The sequence below is a fragment of the Ochotona curzoniae genome, unplaced genomic scaffold (genome assembly GCF_017591425.1).
Source record: "Ochotona curzoniae isolate NIBS_2020 unplaced genomic scaffold, NIBS_Ocur_1.0 scaffold_1037, whole genome shotgun sequence".
Taxonomy (NCBI): Eukaryota; Metazoa; Chordata; class Mammalia; order Lagomorpha; family Ochotonidae; genus Ochotona; species Ochotona curzoniae.
The window spans coordinates 33,567,063-33,581,049 of record NW_024467083.1 but is presented as its reverse complement, the minus strand read 5'-3'; the positions used below and the strand labels follow the sequence as shown (position 1 = coordinate 33,581,049).

General features: G+C 41.2%; 1 protein-coding gene and 1 pseudogene across 6 annotated transcripts in view; one reads left to right on the top strand and one right to left on the bottom strand.

Annotated features, from left to right (window-relative positions):
• The window catches only part of ASH1L (ASH1 like histone lysine methyltransferase), a 185,567-nt gene that overhangs the window by 96,242 nt on the left and 75,338 nt on the right, over window positions 1-13,987 (top strand). For all 6 annotated transcript variants that reach the window (XM_040999029.1, XM_040999032.1, XM_040999031.1 and 3 more), the window contains exon 5: window positions 2,768-3,509. In XM_040999029.1, the coding sequence (XP_040854963.1) occupies window positions 2,768-3,509 (742 nt within the window). The remainder of the gene's footprint in view (window positions 1-2,767; window positions 3,510-13,987) is intronic.
• LOC121168684 lies at window positions 12,073-12,723 on the bottom strand (annotated as a pseudogene).

Genomic DNA, 13,987 nt, shown 5'->3' with positions numbered 1-13,987 from the left:
ATATTTATATATTTTTAGGGTTTATTTATTTTGGACCTAGCACACTGGCTGAGTGGCTGAATTCTTGCCTTGCATGTACTGGGATACTATGTAGGTACCAGGTCATGTTCAGGCTGCTCCACTTCCCATCTAGCTACTTGGTTGTGGCCTGGGAGGGTAGTGGGGCATGGCCCAAGGCCTTAGGATACTGCATCTGCATGAAAGATCTGCAGAAAGCTCCTGGCTCCTCACTTCAGATTGATTAGCTCAGTTCTGGCCATTGTGGCCAGCTGGGGAGTGCACCAGTGAATAGAATATCTTTCTGTCTGTATCCTCTTCTCTCTATAAATCTGACTTTCCAATAAAAATAAATAAGTCTTTAAAAATATGTTATTTGTTTTTTGTTGAAAGCGTTACAGAGAGACAAAGAGATTGTCCAAGTATTGATTTGCTCTCCAAATAGCCATAATGGCCAGAGTTGGACAGGTTTGAAACCACGAACCAGAAGCTTCTTCTGAATCTCTCATCTGGGTGCAAGGCCCAAGACCCACTCACCATGGTTTTCCCAAACCATTATCATGGGTCTTAATTGGAAATGGAGCAGCCAGGACTCAGACTGGCACTCATAGGTGCTACCAGTACCACAAGCAAAGGACTAGCTGTCATGCCTCCTCACTGGCTTCTGAGAACATTTATTAATGTTATTAGAAGGTATGAGGAGTAAAAGCAATATGTGACAGGAGAAATAGTCAAGAAACTAAATGAGAGAGCCAGTGTAGTTAAGACAGTTTTTGAAGGTCAGGTTGGAAAAATTGGTGGTGATGAATAGTATTGAACATAAGCAAGAAGTTGTGGAAGCTCTAAGCAGAGAAGTAAGTTTCCCTCTCCTTGTCTGTGATTAGGAGATCCCATATGGTTTCTTTGTCCTGCTCTTTTCCTTATACCATGCACTTGGGCCATCCTGGCCTTCCTCTCTGTAAGCTGGTTGGTTGAGAAAGAATCAGAGGGTAGGAATGGGGAAAATAATTCAGTGGGTGGGGTTGAGCAGGCTGAGAAACAATCCCAGCCCTCTATAAAAAGCATACTTTCTTGGAGTGCAACTGACCCACTCTGTAAGTTTCTTAACTTGGATCTAGGTGGACACTGTGAAAACTGTCACAGATTAAAGAGTTCAGAAATCTCCTTAAGGTGGTATAAAAACAAAGCAGCACAAGAGGCAGAACTATCACTGACATTTGAATTCCATTTTACCTTTGGCATGAATGTACTCATAAAGAGCTTCCAAGATGCTGATAATCATTACATAAATTCAACAAATACAATCTGACACTGAAGTCTTGCTGTTGTGCCAGACACTTCTGCAGGGAGCTGGTTAGGAGCAGAAAAACTAGCACTTCCAGTGTTACTAAGATAAAGAACACAGGTGTCACAGGCGTCAGACAATGCTGCGGCACTAACATGCTGGCCGTTGCGTCTTCCACTTAGCTTAACAACTTCATATTCCAGCCATATTGCTAGAAATAACAAGATTTCATCCTTTTTATTGATACATAGTATTACATCAATTGATGAACAATTAGGTTGATTTAAGTTCTTGGTTATTGTGAATGGTGGTGCTACAATAAATAAGGGAGTACAGACGTCTCTTTCAAAAGATTGAGTTCATTTCCTTTAGATGAAATTTGCCAGATCATTCGGAAGTTCTGTTTTTAGTTTTCAGAGGAACTTCTTTCTGTTCTTCATGATGACTGCTCACTCACTTTCCCACCAGCAGTGTGCAGGGCTCTCTTTCTTCACCTCCTTGTCAGTGTTTTGATATCTCACTAGAGTGTGATGTCTTGATTTGTATATTTCCCTGATTATTAGTGATGTGTAGAACATTTTTCATGTGCTTTTTAGCCTTATGTGTACTTCATATTTTTCTTAACAAAATGTCTGTTTACATTAGTTTATTGGGGGGTGGGGTTCTTTTTTAATTGTTTGATTTCTTTATATATTCTACTTATTATCTATCTTCCAGTCAGATTATCACATTGAAGCTGTTTTTCTACTTTGTGGAGGTTGTTTATTCTGTTATTTTCTTTGTTGTGAAGATGCTCTTTAGTTTGATAAGTCTAATTTGTCTTATTTTTGCCTATGCTTTAGGGGTTCTTAATCATTACAGTGTCCTGCAGTCTTTTACCTATTTTTTCCTCCAACTTTCAAGTGTTAAATAAAGATCTTTAGTGTTTTCTAATAATCAGGTACTTTGTTTCTTCAATGTGATAATCAAACAAAGAAAAATTCAGTATAATTTATACATGAATTTAAAAAATCTAGTGATACTCTTACTCTCCTTGCCCCCTTTTCTTTCTTAGTTTTTGAGATAACAGTTTTAATTTACACTGCTTTCAAGGGCTTCATACTGCACTAAACAAAAAATTTAATAAAGAGATCCTAGTTCAGCAGGAGTATAGGCAGGTGCTATAAACAGTTATCAAAAGGAAAGATGACCATTTCATCAATTTCATTCAGTTTGAATAATTGTGTATATGGTGAGTTAGAAGTCTACTTTCAGGCTTCTGCATATAGATAACTTTCTGAGCCTTAGAGAGTTGCTGTTTTTAATTCATGTACTATTGGAGAAACAGGTCAATTATAATTTTATTATGATTATCATATACTCTGTTCACAAAATAATAACTTGCCTGTGAAATGTAAGTGTATATGGCATTATAATGTTTAATTTGTTAGGAAAGTAGAACAGTATTTCTTATCTTTGATCTGTGTGTTATTTGTTCTTTTTTAGTAAATGGAGTTCCCTCCCGAAGCCCAAGATTGGTTGCTTCTGGGGATGATTCTGTGGATAGCCTGTTGCAGCGAATGGTACACAATGAAGACCAACTACCTGTGGATAACAGGATTGATGCTGTGATTGCAGCTGCCCCTGCGGCACCTTCTTCTAGTCCAGGGTGCAGCCACAGTAAAGAACGAATGCTGGGAAAACCAGACAGCCTTCTAGTGCCTGCAGTCCCCATTGAGTCTTGCAGTAACAGCATCTCACTCCTTTCTGAAAAATTGACAAGCAGCTGCTCTCCTCATCATATAAAAAGAAGTGTAATGGAAGCTATGCAGCGCCAGGCTCGGAAAATGTGCAATTATGACAAAATCTTGGCCACTAAGAAAAACTTAGACCATGTCAATAAAATTTTAAAAGCCAAAAAACTTCAGAGGCAGGCCAGGACAGGAAATAACTTCGTAAAGCGCAGACCAGGTCGACCTCGGAAATGTCCTCTCCAGGCTGTGGTTTCAATGCAGGCATTCCAAGCTGCCCAGTTTGTCAGCCCAGAATTGAAGGAAACTGAAGAAGGAACAGCACTACACCTCAGTCCTGATACAGTTACAGATGTAATTGAAGCTGTCGTTCAGAGCGTAAACCTGAACCCAGAACATAAGAAGGGTTTGAAAAGGAAAAGCTGGTTATTGAATGAACAGGCCAGGAAGAAGCAGAAACTATTACCAGAGGAAGAAGAGCAAGAGAAGAATAAAAGGTAATTTCTTATTTGAAGTACTAATACACTGGAGGAAAATAGCTTTATATAGATGTGACATAGATGTAATGCCGAATTAGTTAATCTTACAAACTCTCGTTTTTCTGTAAAGCCTGATGTTTTCAAGAACTCTTCTTTTCTAGTTATTCCAAATTATAAATAATTAAGCAAAGGAAATGTAGAAGCCCATTCCAAACCCCTCACTTTATTGATTAAAAGCTTAAAGAAATTGTGTTTTATCCAATAGAGAGTTTTGTGAGTGGGATTTTTTACTATTATACTTTTTCTCTTCTCTGTGCTCTTCTTGACCTGTTACCAGATAGTCTTCTGGAATGTTCAGCTTACCGTCTTGGTGGTTTCTTCTTCATAATTTTACCATTTACCACAATTTTACCATTTACTTCATGATGCATCTTTACCTCATGTTGCTCCTCCATTGTTCCATGAATGAATTCTCTGGTGGTGTTCACTTTTACTATTACAAGCCATACACCTTTGAAAACACATCTTTATATTCTGCCTTCAGTCCTTTTAGGGATATGCTTGGAAATGGAATCCCTGACTCATATTCTAATTCTGTTTTTACTATTTTGAGAAACCACCACATTGTTTTCTGCTGCACTGTCATATTTACATCTTTTTTTGATAAACACCTATCCTAGTGGATGCGAGGGAGTATCACTTCGTAGTTTTGATGTGCATTAGTGATATTGAGTATCTTTCCATTTATTCGTTAGCCTCTTGGTATAATCTTCACAGAAATTCACTTCCTTTGCCAGTTTTTTAATCAGTTTGTTTGCTTTAACATTATTTATTTTTATTGGAAATGCAGATTTAGAGAGAGAGGGAGAGACAGATTTTCTGTCCACTGGTTCACTCCTCAAGTGACTAATGGTCAGAGCTGAGCCTATCCAAAGCTAGCGGCCAGGAACTGCTTCTTTATTTTCTAGGCAGGTTCAGGGTCTCAATGATTTGTGCCATCCTCTACTGATTTCCCAGGACACACGCAAGAAACTAGATGAGAATAAAGCAACCCAGATACGAACCAGCCACCATATGGGATCCTGGCTCATGCAAGCCGAGGATTTTAGCCACTAGCCTACCAGACTAAGTCCAACTTGTTTTTTTACTGAGCTTATTTATTTATTTTTTTTTGTTCTAGGTATTAATCATTTATTAGATAATTTGCAAATACTTCTCTCATTCTGTGAGTTCCCATTTGACTTTGTTGATGTTGTTCTTTTGATATTTATAATTTTTAACATGTGTGTGCTCCGGCCCTCAGAGCCAGTAATGTGGACAGGGAGAGGGTCTGGGGATGAAATCACTTACGCTCCTGCAAAATTTTTAATTCTAAACTTACCTTCTTAGGTCCAGGGGTCCCTCACATTGTCCCTCATGCCATGCCCCATGTTAGGCGCCATTTTCTCCAGCCAGCAGAGCCAGTAACGTGGACAGGGAGAGAATCTGGGGATGAAGCACCAACAGGAGACCAGTGATGGTAGAAGTCTCTGCAAAGTATCTTTATTGCTCCTTCACCTCTCCTTATATACCCTTCCCCTCACATCCTAATTTAGCCAGGATATTGGATACAGATGAGTCCAATTAGTCCAGGTGTTTTTAGCTACAAGCCCAGTTCCTGTTCCCACCCATTCCAACAAGCGCTAATCAATTCCTTAGCCCACAACATGTTTGGAAATGTTTTTCTGGTTTTGCTATGGTAATTTAGAGTGTAATAATAATATGAAAACATTCAAATACACCATAAGGAGATTACATATCTCATAAATAAGCCCTTGCATATGTTTTTAAAAGGGGGAAGGGTGCTGATTTATTTGAGAAAGTTCCTGGCTCCTGGCCTTGGAATGGCTTAGCTCTGGCCATTGCGTCCATTTGGAGAGTGAACCATCAGAGGGAAGATCATTCTCTCTGTATCTCCTTGTCCCTGTATATCTGCCTTTCCAATTAAATATCTACATATTTCTTTTTATTAGAAAAGCATACTTGCAGGGATGAGCAGAGACAGAAAAAAAATCCCGTCTGTTGTTTCACTGCCCAGTTCAGCCAATCCGGAAGCAAGAACTAGGAGCTTCTTTTGGGTCTCCTGTGTGGGTGCAAGTTCCCAAGGCTTTGGGCCATCATCCATTGCTTTCCGAGACTAAGCAGAGAGCTGAACGGGAAATGGAGCAGCCAGGGCACCAACTGTTGCCCATATAGGATCCTGGTGCATGCAGTGCAAGAATTTTAACCACTGAGCCATTCTACTGGGCCTCCTTGTGTATGTTTTATCATCAAAGGATGTTTGAGAAATGTGCCAAAACTACTCAATTAAAAGAGTTTTCTTATCAAATAATGTTCAAGGTGCTGACATGGTGACTCAGTCCTTTGCCTGATGGTACCAGCATGCCATATGTTCACTTCCAGTTCTAATTAACTTCCTTCTAGTTGCCTAGGAAAGCAACAGAGAAGGATCCAAGTCCTTGGGCTCCTGTACCCATGTGGGGACCCAAAAGAAACTTCTGGCTGCTGACTCCTGGTTTCAGACTGGCCCAGCTAAGACCATTGTGGCCGGGTGGAAAGAAAACAAACAAATGGAAGATTTTTTTTCTTTCTCTCCTCTATATAACTCAGCCATGGAAATAAAAAAATAAATTTAAAAATAGGTTAAAGATGTAAATAAGTGAAATACCTAAAGTAATACTATTTTCTAAGAAAGCAGAGCAAAACCTGCTAGGGCCAAGCTGCAGCATAGAGGATTAAGCTGCCACTTGTGATGTCAGCATCCCTTACTGGTTCAAGTCCTAACTACTCGGCTTGCTCTCCAGGACCCTACTAATGCACTTGAGAAAGCAACAAATGACCCAAGTACTGGAACTTTCTCACTCACTTGGGAAATCTACGTGGCCCAGGAGTTTTTGGCCTGTCCCCCTTCTAGCTGTTCCTGTCATTAAGATTTCATTCTCTCTTTTTGTCTTTCCCTCTGTGTATCTCTCATAACTCTCTTGAATAAGATACTTTACCAAAAAAAATCCTCATGTCAGGGTCGTCACAATAGCCCAATGACTATATATTTGATATATTTTTAAAAATTCTCATGCCATAGGTTTTGCCTTTTGGGAGGAATGAGCTTTAGTCCTAGAAACTAAAAGAAAAATGTATTTCATTTATTTTTAAATTGTTTTCATTCCATATGAAAGGCAGAGGCAATATAGGGATTTTGTGTGATGATTCCTTCACCAAGTGCGTGAAACAGCATGCTGAGCAAGGCAAAGTCTGAAGCCTGTGGCTTAAGTACTTGTCACCTGCTGCCTCCCAGGGTACATACTAGCAAGAATCTGGGATTAAAAGCAGATTTGCATCTTGTTTGCAGGCATTCTAACATAAGTTATGAACTTCCCAAGCAGTGCCTTTACCACTGGGTCATACTTCTGCCCTATATATATATATATATTTTTTTTTTTTTAACTACATTTATTTCATTTTATTACAGTTTCACAGGCTCTGGAATTCCCCTCCCAAACCCTGCCCCCACATTGAATTCCTCCACATTGTTACAGTAGTACAGATCATAACTAGTCATGATTCCTTTATTGTGGGCATGGACCGTGCAGAGACAAGCATCTTCTTGTCCAGAGAAACTCAACAGTTTCAGTGGGAAACCATCCCTGGTCTGAAAATAGGGCTGGCAGAAAGAATATCATCCTCTCCAATGAAAAGCCACTAAACAACTTCAACAATAATTTACAGCATCATGAAGTTAATTGACATGGTATTGAGTGACCAGTATGCAAGTTTTTAACCACATCCTGTAACTACTTCATTGCCATCTCAATTATAGTTTATACACAACCAGCTGCTATACACCTTAAAATAGTTATATGGTACTATTCAGCTGTCTCATGTCTATTTTCATTTATATATTTAGCAGCGTAAAGTATTCAAGCGTGATTTCTGCTGGATTTTAGGCTAGTCCAAACAGGCTTATAACCCAAACATGCCAAATATTAACAATTGAGGAGCAGAACAGTTTTAGGAGGGGCGTGCAGAGTAATCTTCAATACCTTAGTGAGGAGGAATATCTTTGTGTCCTACCTACTAAGGTATATGGCAGTCCAAACAGACTGTTTCCTGTCTGTTTTAAGCTTTGCTTATTGGTCTCTGTTTATCTGATCTAATTTTCAGGGAGCAAAGGCTCCAGAGCAACCCTGATGGTCATTGCAAGAGAGGATGGGGAGCCAAGGTAGGAATGAAGTTAGGACTAGAGAAAGCTCCTCTCCCGAATCCCAAAGGAAGTTTACTGATCTTCTGTTTCTGAGGACCGCTCAGGGCTCCTAGCCGTTTTTTCGGATGACATTAGATACACAGAGAGGAGGAGAGACAGAGACAGAGAAGAAGATCCTTCGTCCAATGTTAACTCCCCAAGTGAGCACAACGGCCAGTGCTATGCCAGTCCGAAGGCAGGAGCCAGGAACTTCCACCAGGTCTCCCACGTGGGTGGAGGGTCCTAAGGCTTTGGGCCATACTCTACTGCTTTCCCAGGCCACAAGTAGGGAGCTGGATGGGAAGTGGAGCTACCAGGATTAGAACCAGTGCCCATGTGGGATCCCGGCGTGTTCAAGGCGAGGACTTTAGCCGCTAGGCCACTGTGCCGGGCCCACCCCTTATATTTTTAAATGAATTTACAGACCAGTCAGTGACTTTTGTTTTGCTCCATATAGCATGCTCATTCTCGCTCATGTTGTCTTCTGCCTTGGTGAATCTTGGTGGGAAGTGTTTTTCCTGTGCCTGTAAGGATGCATTGACATAGAAATTCTCATTTTTCTCTTTTTATAGAGAATATGTAGGATTTTTGAAAATCTAATACATGCTTATTATACGAAATTAGTTATACAAAACTAATATATGCTTGTTATACGAAATTCAGTGAAACTGATTCAGAAGTCAGACTGTTCCTGTTTATATTTTCAGTTCCTCTCCTGAGTTTTCTCTTCATGGATAAGACTCATTTGTAAATTATTTCCTCTCATGCCTTTTAGTATATTTTTGCAAATATGTGCACATTGAAACCTGTTGTTTTATGTAAGTGCTAGTATATTATTCATTTGTTTTTGTAGTTAACCTTTCCTTCAAATGTAGCTTAAGAGATCATGTCACCAATACACAGTGTTAATTTATTTAACTGAGGCAAAGTATGCTATTGTCTAATTTAATTCGAAATCTATCCTTTTTTTCTTTCCTTTTTTTACTTTTATATATTTATTTGAAGATCATTTACTCCACCATTTCCCACAATAGCTGGGATTAGGTGAAGCCAAAACATGGAGCCAAAGACTGTTTCCAGGTCTCCCAACCTTGGTGCTGCGGCCCAACTACTTTGGCTGTTCTCTACTGCTTTGCCATGAATATTAGCATGAAGCTGGATTGAAACTGGAGCAGAGCCTGGCATGGTAGCCTAGTAGCTAAAGTCTTTGCCTTGCACATGCTGGGATCCCAATTAGACGTCAGTTCCAATCCTGGCAGTATGTCCCATCCATCTCCCTGCTGGTGGCCTGGAAAAGCAGTAGAGGATGGCCAAAGTAGTTGGACCCTGCAGCCATGTGGGAGACCCAGATGAGGCTCCTGGTTCCTGGCTTCAGATCAGCTCATCACCAGCCACTGCAACCACTTGGAGAGTGAATCAATGAACAGAAGATCTTCCTCTCTGTCTCTCCTCCTCTCTGTATATCTGAGTTTCTAATAAAATAAATCAATTTTAAAAAATAAAAAGAAACTAAGTGGAAAAAGCCCATTACACCACAGTGCAGTGCCAGCCTCTGAATGCTTTTTTTTTATTAAAGCAAAAAAGTATAAAATACAAATTTTTAAAATATTTTAAAATTGCTAGTATAAAAATTATAATACTCGGGGCTGGTGTGATTGTTAATTGGCTGATCTTCCATGCCCATATGGTTTGCAAATGCTGTCATCACATATGGGCCAGCTGCTCTACTTCCAATCCACTACCTTGCTTATGGCCCAAAACCTGGGGACCCTGAAGCCACTTGGGAGACCCGAAAGAAGCTCCTGGCTCTTGGCTTTCGATCAGCTCAGCTCTGGCCATTGCAGCCAGTTGGGGAATGAACCAAATATCTTTGGGAATATCTTTCTGTCTGTTCTTCTCTCTATAAATCTGTGTTTCCACAGAATACATATGTAATCCAAATATTGTTAAGTATGTATACTGAATAAAATATTTGAAGTATTAAAGTAGTAACTACAGGGAAATGCATAAATCAAAATGCTTCAATTATTTGAAGCAAGATAATTTTAGCAGTTCAGTTAAGAAATTAGAAAGAGAAAGAAACCTTGAAATTGTAAAACAAAGAAGTAAAACATAACAGTACAAATGAAGCAAGTGCGCAGTAATTATTGAAGACTGAAGTTAGTACTGTGAAAACATGACAGTTTGCTAGCTTCTGATAAGATTGATCAGTAAGGAATTGGAGAGAATAATTAAGCAAAATTAGCAAATACAGATTGAAGTTGATTACCATCAGAACTTTACAAGTGACAATTGCGGAAATTCAATTTAAATAGACAGAGAAATCCTAGCAAAATCTGCTAAAAATAAATCGCTTGAGGAACCAGCATTGTGGTACAGCCAGTGAACCTACCATCTGTCCGCTGGCCATGCTGTATGGATCCTGGTTCACATCCTTTTTTCTCCACTGCTAATACAGCTCCCTTCCAAGGAGCCAGAAAGGCAGTGAAAATGGCCCAAGTGTTTGGACGCTGCACTCAGTTGGGGACCCAGATGAACTTTCTAGCTCCTGGCTTCTTGCTTAAGCCCCAGCTGCTGTGGCCATTTGGGAAATGAATCTGCTGATGAAATTACTTTCTCTCTAATTCTCAGGTAAATATGTCTTTAAAAGAAAAAGTGCCCATCACAGTAGCCTGATAGCTAAAGTCCTTGCCTTGCATCTGTCGGAATCTCATATGGTCGCTACTTCTAACCCAACAGCCCCATTCCCATCCAGCTCCCTGCTTCTGGGCTGGGCTTGTGTGCTGCTTCAAGACCAGATTGTCCCAAAATCCAGACTTCTTCTCAGCTTTGAGCTCCTCTCAGTTGTGTGTTTGCTCCTTTGGACTTTGGGGGTTTATGGCTTTTGAGCAGATGCTGTTAATTGTATTTGCTAAATAACTGAAGCCATGTCCTTCCACCCTTGGAAGCTTGCTCTCTGTACCTGCGCTGCAGCAGCGGCCATCACAGGCGGCAGCCTGTTGGGCAGTCTTTCCTCCTCCTCCGGGATTTCGTCAATAGGCACCCTGACCCGGCGCAGCTTCCACATACATACTTGGGGCGGGCTCCTCCACACCCCGCTTCCTGCAGCATGTGGGCTGCTCTCCAGGTGAGGCCCTCACCCAGGCTCCTAGCACCTCTGGTGCAGCCCCCTGACCGGTCCTGCTTTTGCGACTGCCTCCTGCCCAGGAGCCACCCCTCAAAGCCTCAAGCAGCCACCCCTCGGGCCATCCGGATGAGGAGGTCTCAGCAGAGTTCCTCGCCCAGTCCCAGGTGTGTTCAGGTCCACCGGGCTGCCATGGCAACGCCTCAGACCCTGGGGGAAAAATTTTTTTTAAAGATTTCCCCTTGCAATTAATTTCAAGTTAATTCATATAGATAAGGAGAATTCACATCAAATGAACATCTGCCAAGTACTGAGGGACACGTAGTGAAAAATTGTATTTAGGTTACAGTCTTGCCTAATTTCACAAGTCAAAGTTACTCCAAGGATCCCTCTTGCACATGGAGTAGTGGTCACAAAACCGCCCTTACTGTGGGCTAGTGAAGATGTCAACCTCCAACAGTAACTGCCTCACCTAAGTGACAACAAAGGTCTAAATACTCACAAATCAGAGTCCCTATTAAAACATGACATTTATGCTACAAGTACTTTAAGTCCATCTAAGCCAAATTGAGGTTCTTTAAAGCAATCACAATACGAAAATATTCAGAGTTCTTTCCTCCAAGAAAAGGTTCAAACATCAGTCATCTCTATTATAAAGCTATTGGAAACAGAACAATGAACATTAAAGAACAATAACTAAAGGAAAACTCCCTGCAATGAAGATCTCTTAGAGGTAGAAATTGAAAGCAGCATCCACTGTTTAGGCTCCACCAACCAAAGAAAGAAAAACAATGTTAATCTGAAGTTACGTCAATGGCTGCTACTTACAATATTGAAGACACAGACCATGGGTACTGAATTTCATATTCAAAATTTTCCTACATTATTACCATTATGACAGTTTTCACTAGTATATAATTGTTTCAACAAAAAGCACTTATTTTCGTAATCCAGATAATCTAAAGACATTTAAACATGACACTGATAAACCACACTCGTTGGCTTTTGACATCATCCATTTCAGATCGGCAGGTGTTACTTGTGTTTCGTCAGGACCTTAACACTACCTTTACAGAAGCTTCTGCACCTCACATGTAACATTGAGATCTCCTGTGTGACCCAGAATGCGTATGCACTCAGAAAGTGTTCAGTTGAGTCTGGCTGAAAGACTTGACGTCTCAGTTATCCGAATGCACTTGACTGACCTGTGATGCTACTAAACTTAGCATCTTGGGAGAATGAAATTTTCTGAGTACAAAGTTGGAAGAAAAGAGCATAAAAACTCCACTCATTTCCTTGACAAGCATAACCAAGCATCACTATCTTCCAGGTCAGTCTTCCCAGTCCAGCACCAGGTACCAGAATATTCACTTTAAAAGGATCTCATCTCTTTTGGGGAGCTTTTTAGAACTCTATAATGATCGGCTGGTAGCAGGCCTCTCTTTCGGCCTTCCTCATCTCGCTCCAGTCCCTCAGAAATTGTCTTAGTGTGGACTTTAACTACACCATGTCGAACATGGACGCCAGCGTGATCTTGCCACTGCCATCTTCTCCACATTCCTTATTTTTAAACATGTATGTAATCGTTCACAACAGTCAGCAGCATTTCTTGGTTATGATCAATACATTTTTGGATCTTCTCCAAGTGAAGAAGAAACTGAGGAAGTAGTTTCTGTTGATTAGCTGGAAGCGATCAGAACTGTCTTTCTGTTCGGTGTACTACTGATGCATTAGTAGCGGAAAGCATTGTTGAGCTTGCAGCGGTGCTCCTGCTCCAGCCACTCCTCCTCCTCCTCCATACTACACGTAGTGCTAGGCAAAAGGGCCATGACCAAGCCCAAACGCCTGGCCCAGAGCTGCACCTCGTTGCCTGGCGCGCAGCCGCTGTAGCCCTCAGCCTGCGGGGACACAGCTAGATTGAGCCGCCTCCGCCTTGCCCTCGGACTAGCCTGCTTGCATGTTCTCCATCTCCATAAATCTAACTTTCCAATTAAATAAATAATTAAATTAAATTTGAAGTGATCCAAAAGCAATAGGAGGAAATAAGTGAATCAGAAATTTTTTAAAGATTTATTTATTTTTTATTACAAAGTCAGATATACAGAGAGGAGGAGAGACAGAGAGGAAGATCTTCCATCCGATGACTCACTCCCCAAGTGAGCGCAACAGCTGGTGCTGCGACTATCCGAAGCCAGGTTCCAGGAACCTCTTCCGGGTCTCCCACGCGGGTGCAAGGTCCCAAGGCTTTGGGCTGTCCTCTACTGCCCTCCCAGGGTACAAGCAGGGAGATGAATGGAAAGTGGAGCTGCCGAGATTAGAACCGGCGCCCATGTGGGATCCTGGCGTATTGAAGGCAAGGACTTCAGCCACTAGGCCACACCACCGGGCCCCAACATATCTGTTTAAAATAAGAGAACTTAAAATATATTACTGGGTGTGTGTGGTTGCACATGTCAGGAAAAAACATATTTTAAGCTTTATCTTTCCTGTCAAAATTCAGCTTTAAAACCATTAGTTAAATTTTTTTTATGGAACGTGGCATTCTCAGTGGTGTAAGGTACTTAGCAGTTCAATCTGGGAAAGGAAATAACAATCCAGCCTCAAGTGTCACAGCCAAATTCTGACACCTTAAGTGAATCTTTTTTTTTTTAAAGATTTATTTTATTTTTATTGGAAAGGCGGATATACAGAGAGGAAGATCTTCCATCCGATGATTCACTCCCCAAGTGAGCGCAACGACCGATGCTATACTGATCCGAAGCCAGGAGCCTCTTCTGGGTCTCCCATGCAGGTGCAGGGTCCCAAAGCTTTGGGCTGTCCTCCACTGCTTTCCCAGGCCACAGGCAGGGAGCTGGATGGGAAGCGGGGCTGCTGGGAGTAGAACCGGTGCCCATATGGGATCCCGGGTGGGCAAGGCGAGGACCTTAACCACTGCACCATCGTGCCGGGCTCAAATCTTTTTTTTTTTTTTTTAAGATTTTATTTATTTTTATTGGAAAGGCAGATATACACAGAGGAGGAACAACAGCAAGAAATATCTTCTGTCTGCTGACTCACTCCCCAAGTGACCACAAGGGCCGTAGCTAAGCCATG